This window comes from Octopus bimaculoides, chromosome 20 (genome assembly GCF_046866305.1).
Source record: "Octopus bimaculoides isolate indiv1 chromosome 20, ASM4686630v1, whole genome shotgun sequence".
NCBI lineage: Eukaryota > Metazoa > Mollusca > Cephalopoda > Octopoda > Octopodidae > Octopus > Octopus bimaculoides.
Window position 1 is genome coordinate 36,334,837 of NC_142947.1, and position 14,048 is coordinate 36,348,884.

Consider the following 14,048-nt stretch of genomic DNA (forward strand, 5'->3'; position numbering starts at 1 on the left):
GATGTTAACAATCAACCAACTAACAGAATTGGTATTTTCAGCAAGTCACATTGCTTCAATAACTTTGACATAACAGAAAATAGTTTCTAACATGACATTCCTGAACAAAAGATAGATTGGTCTATAAAAATGTTTTTTTGCAGTTAAGGGTAATGAAATTTTGAATGGATATATCTGCTTTCTGCAGTAAAAGGGCTTAAAACAAATGTGATTTTCTTTTAAATGATAATGATACCTGTGCCATTCTTCTTATAGTTTGGAAGATTTCATTTTTAATCATTAGTTATTTTCAAGAACTCTCTCTCTCTCTCTCTCTCTCTCTCTCTCTCTCTCTCTCTCTCTCTCTCTCTCCCACACCCCCTCTCTGTCTTTGACCAAAAGCATTCTACCATTGTCTCTGATATCTCAAAGATTTTTTTCTCAATTCTCAAACAATTTCTATGATTTAGCACCAAAAACATATGTAAATAAATAATCAGAAAATATGTTACTTCTAAACCAAAGTATAAAAGCTTTCCTGAATAAACAGCTTCATGACATTTCAAATAAAAAGTCACATTTTGCAGCAGCTTCAATTTATATATATACATATATATATATATATATATATATATGCTGCTTCCCTGGATGAAATTTAGATTTTAAAAAATAAACATTAAATCTGGTCTCCTTCATCAAACTGAATTTGAAAAAAAAAGAAGAGAAAAAGACATTTTTCCAAATTCATTAAAAGATTTAAAGAACATCAAAATGTTGATTCTTTCATACCAAAGTCCCAACTATAGATTAAGAATTGCTACTGGCCAAGGGATGTAGATGTGGCCCCATTGGTCAGAGTTAAGAGGGGTTATTTTTATAAAGGCATTAACATTTTTGCTGTTTCATACAAAAACAACCCTACATACACCTAGCTCTTCCAGGCCCAGTCCACCTAGGAGTAAAATAGGTAATCACAGAGAAGTGCAACATTGTGTACGTCGTGAGAGTGTTTTGTTTAACTTGCAGTGCTGAGTTCAAATTGTGCTGCCTTGCTGCTGTGTGGGCAAAAAGTTATCAATAGACTGACTCTCATGGCATTGTTAAGATGGTTAAGAGAGAGAGAGAGAGAGAGAGAGAGAGAGAATGAATGATTGAAGGAAAGGAAGAAAGAAAATGAAAATAAAAGAAGAAGGAAATGTTATTCACACACATGAATGCCATAGACAATGAAATAAACTTTAGTATATCCTATCCAATGTGCAAAATACTTCTTAGAAACTGATATCATACATACACACACACACACACACACACACACACACACACACACACATAAATGGTCACAAGTATACATATATTTAGACATGCATGTGCATACACACACACACACAAGGTGTGAGAGGTATTTGAGGACACTTATTTAACAGCATATTACTCCCTTTTAAACCAATTACAAGCTCCCTCATGACAGATAAAATGCTAACACAAGAAATGGAAAAGCATGCAGCCTCATAGTTGCTATCTGTGCAAAACAGAGTGATATAGAAACTGCCAACTTTTTAAATGTTGCAAGATTTTTTGTACACAAAATTCAGAATTGGAAAACTCTGGTAGGAATGTTTCAACTGTATTGAAGATAAAAAAAAAAGAAAAACAGTCTAAAATATTCAGACACTATAAGGACAATGTAATCCATCCAATGTGTTCAAAACATTATCAATGATGAGCCCCAAAAAATCAATGAGGGCCATCACTAAGAACCTGAGATAAAGGAGTGGACTATGAGAACGTTGGTGCAAGAGAACATTTAATATAAATCCTATGTACTGAGGAGAGGTCAATCCATGTCTGTAAAGACATAAGAAAACCATTTAATCTGTGCCAAGAGGTTACTTAACATGGTTAAAAACCCTCACAAACATGGCATGTTTTGGTTCTTCTCTGATAAAAAATACTTCAATAAAGATCAAGAGTCCAACAGGAGAAATGACAGATGCCTCCAAAGAATGATGCACATTAAGTTTCCAGCAACTGTGATGGTTTCAGAAGGGGTGAGTGACAAAGGTCATGTCATGCCACCTCACATCTTTCTACAGGCTCTTAGCGTCAATGCTACTGGATACACTGAGGTGCTAGAGACACCTCAGTGTATCCAGCAGCATTGACACTGGAGATAGTTGTTAAGTGCTGGATGGATGAAGTACACAATGGAAGGCCATATGTGCTTCACCACAACTCAGCACCTTCTCACAAAGACCACATAACCCAAGATATTATGTCAGGCAAACACAATGATTGTGTATCACCAAACTTGTGGCCTCCAAATTCATCAAATTTAAATCCCATGGAGGACTATATTTGGAGCATTAACTGTAAGGGAGACTAGCCAACATCTTCACAGCACCATAGCTTCCCTGAAGGCTGCCATTGTCCAGGTATTTTCAAAATGAATATTGACCATTTAATGCAGGCATCTCAATGATTCTGGTCCAGCATTGAAGCGGTCATCAAAGCTGAACGTAGATTCATGGAATAATCTTACAAGAAAGCTTATATCGAGAACATGTGTACAATTTTTAATTAAAATACATTTGATTGATTTATTAAGTCAACAAATATGTCCTCAAACACCTCTTGCATTTTTTAAGCTTAATTAGCCGTTCCTCCATCCCTCTTTCCCCACACACCACCAACCCTCTGCCAACCCAGACTCATCAATATATTTGTACCCTATCACTTTCCGATCCCAGACATTCCTCATCCCAAATGTACGTTCGTTGATTGATTGAATCAAAAGAACTAAATGAATTCATAGGTTAAAAGTCTGTTCACAAATATCTTCTGACATTCTAAGCCAAAAGTATAATCACAAAACACAAGTCTGGTTCATTGAAACATCACACATTAGGAGAATGCGTCATAGCTTTTCACTTTAAAACTCTTGGTTCCTACTGGTTGGTTTACCATGGCTACTTCTACAGAAGTTTGTGATACTGTGTTAGAGAATGAGTCGATGAGGGGGGACTCTACATGATTGGTTGACCTGCTAAATGATGTAGCCCTCAATATACAAAAAGACAAGGTGGTTACTGCTGGAATATCTATGATCATAGGTATGCTCAATCAGGTTTGCCCTGGGGTAAACAACAATAACAATAGTGTGGTTAGTCTTTGGAATGTCTCACAAAAACAGCAAATTCTGTTGTTTTGAAGACACACACACACAAAAAAATATAAATATAAATAAATATAGGAGCTGACAATAATTACATTTGAAATGACCTCATATGGAGGAGAAGGAGGAAAAAGAAAAAGAAGATGTAGGAGACATGACGACAAAAAAAAACGAAATTCTGAATACCAGGAATGGTTCCCTCCTTTGCGTTGTTTTCTCTGTAAGCAGGACAGCAACACACTGTACTGACTGAAGTACAGCCTCTTAAGAAAGATATTTTTGAGAGAGAGAGAGAAAAGTAAGAGAGATAATATGATACAGAGGCCAAGAGAGAGAGAGAGAGAGAGAGAGAGTAAAAGAGATAATGTGACACAAGAAAGAGGGGACAATAAGGGCAATAAGAGGAGACTTATAATAGACAATAACAAACATATAAGTCAATACACAAATCAGGGAAGAAGTGTTCTTTGTAAGGGTGGATTTTTTTTGTTTGTTTTGTTTTTTGTGCATCGTTTTGGAATATTCCTGTGGTTGGCAGAACCAAACAACAATATTTTATAGTCACTTAAACATCTCTTATTCATCTTTCTTCTTCTTCTTTGAATCAGTTTTGACTTTGTCTTCTTCATAAGACATACCATATTCGTTGACTCTGGTCTTATCCACAGGATATAACCTAGAAAATAAAATACATCATCAATGAAGTTTTAAAATAAGGAGGTGAAACAGGGGCCATTTGACTGCGGCCATGCTGGAGCACCGCCTTTTAGCCAAACAAATCGACCCCAGGACTTATTCTTTGTAAGCCTAGTACTTATTCTATCGGTCTCTTTTGCCGAACCACTAAGTTACGCGGACGTAAACACACCACCATCGGTTGTCAAGCGATGGTGGGGGCACAAACACAAACACACATACATACATATATATATATATATATATATATATATATATATATATATATATATATATATATATATATATATATATATATATACATATATACGATGGGCTTCTTTCAGTTTCCATCTACCAAATCCACTCACAAGGCTTTGGTAGGCCTGAGGCTATAGTAGAAGACACTTGCCCAAGGTGCCACGCAGTGGGACTGAACCCAGAACCGTGTGGTTGGTAAGCAAGCTACTTACCACACAGCCACTCCTGCGCCTATATTAAATATCTTTATACAATAATTCTTCTATCTTTTCACTTCAGTGGTTCCACTGGAGATTAAATAAGAAATGATTAGTACACTTCATAGAGAAACTTAAAATAACAGCATTGGGCTAAAAACCCCTTTTGGACAGAGAAAATTGAAGGACTTGAATAGCGTAAACAAAAATCTGTTTCAAAGTTAAACATTTAGGAAAATATAAATAGGAAACTTTTTTATTTTTTGTGTCTTTTACTTGTTTCAGTCATTAGACTGTGACCATGCTGGGGCATCACCTTGAAGAATTTTAATCAAATAAATTGATCTCAGTACTTTTTTTTTTCTTAAGCCTAATACTTATTCTATCAGTCACTTTTGCTGAACTGGTAAGTTACGGGGACAAAAAATAGCCAGGAAGCCACTATGGAGAATCAAACTCTGTGCCTTTTGAATTCCAGCTGAGCATTCTGTACCACTGAGCCAAACAACCCTTCACTATTCATTTCCTTGAAATAAATGATTTCAATGGTGGGACTTGAAGTAGATAAAACTATAAATAATAGTATATAGAATATTGGGTTCTAACCCAAGGATAGGAAAACAATTGAAGGTTGCCTGTAAGACATGGACTCACATCTTCAGCAGACATAACAGATGTGCTAACCACTACACCAAAGCAACCTTTCAGATTTCGTACATATGTTTATGAAGCTTTGTTCTTAACCAGTAAGAATTGTATGTTTTTTTATATCATAAGAATTTTTTACAAACTTTGAGCAATCTTCTATCTTTTATCAAAGAATTTTAGAGGTGTAGCTGTGTGGTAAGAAGCTTGCTTCTCAACCACATGGTTCTGGGTTCAGTCCTCCAATGCATGACACCTTGGGCAAGTGTCTTTGACTATAGCCACAAGCTGACCAAAATGCACCACCAGGAATTGAACTTATGACCTTACAATCATGAGCCAAATATCCTAACCACTAAGCCACCTAATATACACCCCTCAGTTATATGTACTTACTGCAGCTAAGAGAACCAAAAACGAAGGAAAGTGATGCAGGAAGAAACCCCACCAAACTTTGAGAGATAGCACGTAGGTATGAACTCACCATCTTTGGTATAGATAAATCAAAAATACAACATCATCTCTGAAACATGCAAGTCTATGAGCTGTTGGCATTGTAATGATAAAGGCAAACACGTCATCAATGAAGGTGTTGAAGGCCTGCAAAGAAATAGGGAGAGAAAATTCAAGGATAGGGGGAAAATAAACACATTGGATAATTTCATCCAAGATACACTGTGTTAAATAAATAAATAAAAAGATCGTAGCTTTTATATTTTGTATTTTACTAAGTTTCAGTCATTAGGCTACAGCCATGCTGGAGCATCACCTTCAAGGGTTTTAAATGACTGAATTGACCCCAGTACTCGTGTTTTTTTTTGGGGGGGGGGGTCTTGTTTTTTTTTTTTCTTTGTAAGTCTGGTATTTATTCTAATGGTTTCTATACCTAAACCACTAAGTTATAGGGATGTATGCACACCAGCACCAGTGGTTGAAATGTGGGGAGGTGGAGGTTTACAAAAGACACAAAGACACACACACAGACATATATAAATACATCATCATCATCATCATCATCGTTTAACGTCCGCTTTCCATGCTAGCATGGGTTGGACGATTTGACTGAGGACTGGTGAAACCGGATGGCAACACCAGGCTCCAGTCTGATTTGGCAGAGTTTCTACAGCTGGATGCCCTTCCTAACGCCAACCACTCAGAGAGTGTAGTGGGTGCTTTTACGTGTCACCCGCACGAAAACGGCCACGCTCGAAATGGTGTCTTTTATGTGCCACCCGCACAAGCCAGTCCAGGGGCACTGGCAACGATCTCGCTCGAAAATCCTACAGGAGCCAGTCAGGCGGTACTGGCAACGGCCACGCTCAAAATGGTGCATCTCATGTGCCACCCGCACAAGAACCAGTCCAGGGGCACTGGCAACGATCTTACTTGGCTTGCCGGGTCTTCTCACGCACAGCCCATTTCCAAAGGTCTCGGTCCGTAGTCATCGCCTCGGTGAGGCCCAATGTACGAAGGTCTTGCCTCACCACCTCAGCCCAGGTCTTCCTGGGCCTACCTCTTCCACGGGTTCCCTCAACTGTTAGGGTGTGGCACTTTTTCACGCAGCTATCCTCCTCCATTCTCACCACATGTCCATACCAGCGCAATCGTCTCTCTTGCACGCCACAACTGATGCTTCTAATGTTCAGCTTTTCTCTCAAGATACTTACACTCTGACGGGTATTCACATTGACATTACACATCCAACGGAGCATACTGGCTTCATTCCTTGCGAGCTTACGTATGTCCTCAGCAGTTACAGCCCATGTTTCACTGCCATGTAGCATGGTTGTTCGTACGCATGCGTCATACAGTCTGCCTTTTACTCTGAGTGAGAGTCCCTTTGTCGCCAGCAGGGGTAAGAGCTCTCTAAACTTTGCCCAGGCTATTCTTATTCTAGCAGCTACACTTTCAGCGCACCCACCCCCACTACTAACTTGGTCGCCCAGATAGCGGAAGCTATCGACTACCTCTAGTTTTTCACCCTGGAATGAGATAGAAGTTGTTTCCTGTTTGTTTGCAGTCTTTATTGCACCTGAACATCTGCCACAAACAAAAACTAACTTGCTAGTTAACCTGCCTTTGATGTTGCTGCACCTCTTATGTGTCCATAGCTTGCACCGGGTACATCTTATAGAGTTACTACCTACTCCTTTTCTACATACTGAATATATAATATATATATTTTTTTATATATACATTTTTTTATATATGAAATATATACATATGTGTGTGTGTATATATATATATATATATATATATATATATATGCACACATGTAAATACATATACAATGGGCCTGCAATGCATTGGTCAGCTCAAGGTGTTATGAAACAAAAGTGTTATATTACTCGGAATGTGTGAAACATGAACTAACTAAAAAGTGTGGAAACAAGCATGGAATTTTTAGGACAAACTTATGAAAATGCTTTGGGCAAGCAAAGGATTAAGGAGTTTTAGAGACATCAGCAGGGACCTCTGCTTCTTATTAACCCTTTGCCTGTCCTGTGTATCCCAGACGATACATAGATCATATTTCCCTGGCGTCCATGCATCATATATGATACACATTCCCAATTTTGTTCAATGACCAGAGCAACTGGAAACTTATAAAAGGGAAACTTTATATATTAATCAGAATGTATAAAACATGCGCTAACTAAATGTCTGAAAAGAAGTGCTGATGTTTAGGACAAACTTATGAAAATGCTTTGGATAGGCAAAAGGCTAAAAATGAAGTTATGTAACTCACATATTGTTATATTTCAGGATGGTCTTGTTTTTTTTTTTGGGGGGGGGGGGGCAAATAAATACACACACTATATATTCGTTCTTCACTTGTTAAATAAGTGAAGAATGGATATGTATAGTGTGTATGTTTATTTGGCAAGAATAAAAAATGACCATCCCAAAATTTAACAATATCTGTTTCGACACACGATTTCACATCAGAAATCTTGCAAAACAAATTCATAAACATATGTAACTCACCTTATACATAAATGCTCTCCATGGAAGATGAGCCACTGATTTTAACTGTAAAAAGAAAAATACATATATTAATGATGATAGTTCCAAATTTTGGCACAAGGTCAGCAATTTAGAAGGGGAGGAAGCAGGTCATTTACATCAATACCAGTAAAATTGTATTGACCCCCAAAAGGATGAAAGACAACGTCACCCTCAGCAATATTTGAATTCAGAATATAAAGAGCTGGAAGAAATTTTGTTAAGCATTTTGTCCATCATGCTAACAATTCTGCCAGCTTGCCATCTTGGATAAACAGAATGACAGAACAAAACAATAAATTATGAAAGTAATTTCCAGAGTTAATGATGGTGGATTTGTAGAATTGGTAGAGCATTGAACAAAATTCCTGTTGTACTCAGATACAACCTTTTACATTCCAAGTTCAAATACTGCCTAATTTAACTTTAGTTTTCATCTTTTTGAGCAAATAAAATATAGTGCCAGTCAAGTACTGGAATTGGTAAATAAATTTCCAGTCCAAGAGAGAATTGTTAGAATTTGTTCTTTCTGTTCTGAGTTCCAATTCTAAAGAACTGGAAGAAATTCTGTGAAGCAGTTTGTCCAATGTGCTAACAATTCCGTCCTTAGGGCTTTTTCTGAATGGTACACCAAACAAAAAATTACCTTGAATCTTTTTTTTAATAGTGTGGCCCACCTGATGATGAGCCATGTCTCATGTGGCCCACTTTTCAACCTACTTCTTGAAAAAGGTTACCCATACCTGATTTAGTCATTTGACATGCTAGAAATGGCAGCCAAATCCCTTTTAAATCACATCCTACCATCTCAAATAATGAAGGAAATATTAGACATTGCTATCAAAGATACACTATGAATAGATAAAAGATGGAATAGTGACAGATGCAATATCTTTGATCATAATCTGCTCAATCAAAGCTAACCTGAAGGCTATATAACAACAACACTCTCAAGCTTAACTGACACAACTAAATTACCATATCATTATGATAACCAAAACAACCATTACAACTTTTGGATAATCTTTCTTATTGTCTACTTATAACATCATTTCACAAAGAAATATTCTTCCAAATAACCCTACTTCAGAGTCTATGAATTCTTCTTACTGTAAATCCTCGAGTATAATCCACACTTTTTTCCCAAAATTTAAAGGTCAAAATTTCTAGTGCCTACTACATATAAGGTTAAAAATGAAAAATATTTTCTAAGCAAAATTTTCTAAGTGATAAATATGTAAAGGTAATTTAATTAATATTTATTTTTCACTGACGTTATTACTGTTATTTCTTTATTTTCTGCAAACAAAGTACACAAAAAAGCTACACTTTTGCATTATGTTATATATAGAATAATAATAAAGTACGCTACCGTATATACGTTTACAAGCCAAGGACATTATATAGACCTTGACTCAAGTTAGAGAAGGGGTGCTTATTATACACAAGGTTTAGGTTTTTCAGAGGTACAGCCCCCTAAAAATCCCCTGCGTATTATACTCGAGGATTTACGGTAATCAATTTCCTCATTATCATCACCAACATTTAGTATCCACTTTTCCATGCTTGCATGGGTCTGATAGAATTTGTTCAGGCAGATTTTTCAACAGCCAAATGCCTTTCCTGTTGCCAACCTCCACCTGTTTCTAAGTAATGTAATATTTCTCCAGGATAAGACATGTTTTCACTGAAGACTTGAAATGAACAACACCGCCAGTATGACAATGACACTCATTTACAACTTTAGCACAAAGAGACAAACACACACCCACACTCATGCACACACATACACACAAGTGTGTATGTGTGGATGCAAACCTACATAGATTCATACATACATGTAAAGGGCTTCTTTCAGTTTCTTAATTCTTTATTGCCCACAAGGGGCTAAACATAGAGGGGACAAACAAGGACAGACAAAGGGATTAAGTAGATTACATCGACCCTGTGCGTAACTGGTACTTAATTTATCGACCCCGAAAGGATGAAAGGCAAAGTCGATCCAGGCGGAATTTGAACTCAGAACGTAACAGCAGACGAAATACTGCGAAGCATTTCGCCTGGCGGGGTAACGTTTCTGCCAGCTCACCGCCTTTCAGTTTCTATCTACCAATTCCCCTCACAAGGCTTTAGTAGGCCACAGGGTTATAATAAAAGATGCTTGCCTAAAGTGTCACACAGTGAGACTGAACCTGAACCCTCGTGGTTGGAAAGCAAACTTCTTAACCACACAACTACTGCACTGGACATAACAACAGGTAATATAAATAGTAATGAGTAATTTGAAACTGTACCTTGTAGTTTACGAAGAGTTGTGGTAGCATGAAGAGAAACCCAAACAAATAAACACCTGCAAATAAATAAAAACACAGTGAAAGCATCATCATCATCATCATCAATGTAATGTCCACCTTTCCATGCTTGCATGGATTGGGCAGAATTTGTTGAGGCAGATTTTCTACAGCCAGATGCTCTTCCTGTCACCAACCCTCACCTGTTTCCAAGTAAGGTAATATTTTCCCCCATGATCAGACAATGTTTACATGGAAAACTGGAAACAAAGGACACCACTTGCATGATGGTGACACTTGTTTACAACTATCATGTGATGTCACAGCAAGGAGAACATAATACACACACACACACATACACATTGATATATGATAGGCTCCTTTCAGTTTCTGTTTACCAAATCTACTTACAAGGCATTAGTTGGGCCCAGGACTATAGTAGAAGAATTGCCCAAAGTGCCATGTGGAAACGAACTTCTAACCACTGATCAACTTCTGACCATCAACAAAGTTGTAAGTAACTCCACATTGAAGTACTGCCCAGGTCAGTGGCGATGGTGCTGCTACTGCTTCACACACTAACACTCTAGGCCAGTAGCTCTCAAACAGTGCACTGCAGCACACTGATGCACACAAGGGGGATCAAGGTGCACTGTGGATGTTTAAAAATATAATTTCAGCTTAAAGAAATCCATGCTAATATTCTTTTATTCTTTTACTTGTTTCAATCATTTGACTGCGGCCATGCTGAAGCACCACCTTTAGTCGAGCAAATCGACCTCAGGATTTATTCTTTGTAAACCTAGTACTTATTCTATTGGTCTCTTTTGCCAAACTGGTAAGTTACAGGAATGTAAACACACCAGCATCGGTTGTCAAGCGATGCTGTGGGGACAAACACAGACACACAAACATATACACACAAATACACACACACACACACATATATATATATATATATATATATATATATATATATATATATATATATATATATATATATACGACAGGATTCTTTCAGTTTCTGTCTACCAAATCCACTTACAAGGCTTTGGTCAGCCCAAGGCTATAGTAGAAGACACTTGCCCAATGTGCCATGCAAAGGGACTGATCCCAGAACCATGTGGTTGGTAAACAAGCTACTTCTCACACAGCCACTCAATGGTTGAGTTTCTTGAAAAATTTCACTTATAATTTTGTCATACACATATGTGATTGATAATATAAGGTAAATAACTTATTTGCTGGCACATAAGATACGTTTTTTTCCAAAAACGCATCATCATCATCATTTAGCATCTAACCCATGCTGGCATAGGTTAGACGGTTTGACTGAAACTTGTAAACTGGAGAGTTAAATGTCTTAAAACAATCATCCTGAATCCAATTGGAGAAGTTGGACCTATGCTTGGAGTTCATCTGATATACCCATGCATCTTTATACCATCGAATACAATAATAGTTTTCTATATTTTTTTTAATTCTTAACTTTAAGACAGTTCTGGTTTGTTTTTTTTCAAAACATTCCATGTGAAGGTCAGGTCAAGCCAGATATAGGGGCATGCACTGTTGCAGTACATTGCTGCATCCACCATTTGTCAGTATTCCGTACTCCTGGCAGATGACACCATTGCACTACTCAGGTGGCAACCCTCCAACCCATCCTGTCTTCCAAGGTTTTCCCCATATGACATGTTATATATGCAAAGGAGGTATTTCCCCAGAGGAGAGAAATTGATGGGTCTGTTTAGGTAGTAATTGCTGGTCAGGGTTTTATGAGTTCAGTATGCAGCCCCTACATCAATCTTTTTTAGTCACCTTTTACAACACTCGGAGGAAATGTCAGGTCTATTCTTTGGCATGCTGGTTCTCACACAGCCAGGTAAAGTCGACTGATACTTTTTTATTTTGTCTTATGTGCACAACAAAGACAAAAAAACTAAGAACTGTTATTTTACACCAAATCCTAAAGGACATTCAGATAATTGGGAAAGATTCAATCACTAACATGTTTCAACTATAAGTTCATAGATGTACTCTTTCTTCTCAATCCCCTTTTCATCGTGACAGTGGTGGACTCTGCTCCTCTGAAGTAGTTACCAGTTTACTCTAGCTACCAACTAGATCCAGCAACAGATCCTTAACTCAACATGGCAGCTCAGCATTCTAGAAATAGCATCCAAACGCCCTCAAATAATTCCCTGCTGTCTTAAAACTGGAGACATTGGATAAGATAGTTCTAGAAGAACCAGCCAAGAAAAAAATTTTTTAACCAGATATATTTAAGTCAACAGCATATAACAAACCAGCATAAACAAATAAACACTAACAACAGTGTTTCAATAAGACTGCAGCAGTCTCACTATAAGATAAAAAAGAAGTGAAAACAAAAATTATCTTACCATTTACTAGAGAATTGATGAACCAGGAATACCAACTGAAATTACAAAAATAGCTTTGTCTTAATCAAACCATAAAGGCAATAGAATCAGAAAGAAAAACAAAATCAGAAAATTATTTAAAGAGAACAATAGTAAAGGGAATGCTTGACATTAGAAAGGGCATCCACCCACAGAAACCATGTCAAAGCAGACAGAAGAACTCCAACTAGCCAGCTCCAGTCAAACTGTCCAACCCATGCCAGCATTGAAAATAGGCATTAAATGAAGATGATGATTTTTATATATACATATACATATACTCACACACACAGACACACACACACATATATCAATAAGGGGAATGCTTGCATGGCCTAGTGGTTAGGGTGTTGTACTCACACTTGTGAGATCATGGTTCTAATTTCTGCATTGTGTTCTCGAGCAAAACAATTTCATGTTACCTCAGTTCACTCAGCTGTGAATGAGTAACCCTGCTTCAAACTGGCATCCCATTCAAGGCAAGTGTGTTGTGATATCAGTCACTTTTACACCTTAGAAAACAGATTAATTGGTCGTATGAGTTTTACAGCTCAGGACAGACATACCATTTGAATACTTGCACTCATTGGAACAAAAAAGTAAGAGTGAAAGGTAGCTGTACACAGGATGGGAGAGGCAGCAGGAAAAGCCTTTTGTAAGAAAGAGGAGTTAAGCTGGAAGCTAGAAGGAGATGATGAACAGTGATTTGGGCACCCCTACTGACCCACCAATGGGAAGAGGTGTTACAATTCAAGGTCAAAACTCATGCTGGTGCCACATTAAAAGCACCTAGACACTCTGTGGAGTGGTTGGCATTAGGAATGGCATCCAACCATAGAAACCAAGCCCAAACAAACAAATGAATCCTGGTGCAGCACATGGCCTCACCAGCTCCAGTCAAACTGTCCAACCCATATCAGCATGGAAAACAGACATTAAATGATGATGATGATGATAATTTCTATTATATTTTAATTATGTATGCATTCATTTATTTATTTATCTATTTATTTATTTATTGTAAAAGAAATCAACATCAGATTCTTACCTTTTATATTGGATGTATATTAAGGAATATATAGCACCACATATACACAGAGGATAGAGTACATATGACAAATACTTCATAGCCTGAAGAAAAAATTAAAATGATGAAGGAAAAGATTTGTAAATGAATTCTGAACGATAAAATAATGAAACATATAAAGTATGAAGTGGGCCAAAATACCTTTTGCTGAAATACATTATTTACTCATATTCACCTTTTGTAAATTGAGGGTATGCTCCCACATATCTTCACCACTGACTTCTCCCTCTCTCTCTCTCTCTCTCATTTGCTCACTCTCACTCATTTTCCAGCTAGAGGTAACCATGTATCTTGTCTAATGCAAGACACCTG

The 14,048-nt window shown here is 37.3% G+C and overlaps 1 protein-coding gene across 2 annotated transcripts in view; it reads right to left on the minus strand.

Annotated features, from left to right (window-relative positions):
- Window positions 1-1,005: 1,005 nt before the first annotated feature.
- LOC106877390 (lipid scramblase CLPTM1L) overlaps window positions 1,006-14,048 on the minus strand; it is a 48,105-nt gene continuing 35,062 nt past the window's right edge. The window contains exons 13-19 of one of the 2 annotated variants that reach the window (XR_016237653.1): window positions 13,698-13,780; window positions 12,632-12,666; window positions 10,233-10,288; window positions 7,921-7,965; window positions 5,417-5,532; window positions 2,148-3,830; window positions 1,006-2,094 (exon numbers count right to left, since the gene is read on the minus strand). Coding sequence is in view for 1 of the 2 variants with exons in the window: in XM_089338357.1 (XP_089194483.1) it covers window positions 3,731-3,830; window positions 5,417-5,532; window positions 7,921-7,965; window positions 10,233-10,288; window positions 12,632-12,666; window positions 13,698-13,780 (435 nt within the window). In the remaining variant the exon portion in view is untranslated. Of the gene's footprint in view, window positions 3,831-5,416; window positions 5,533-7,920; window positions 7,966-10,232; window positions 10,289-12,631; window positions 12,667-13,697; window positions 13,781-14,048 lie in introns of both variants that reach the window. The other variant, XM_089338357.1, reaches the window with a different exon arrangement.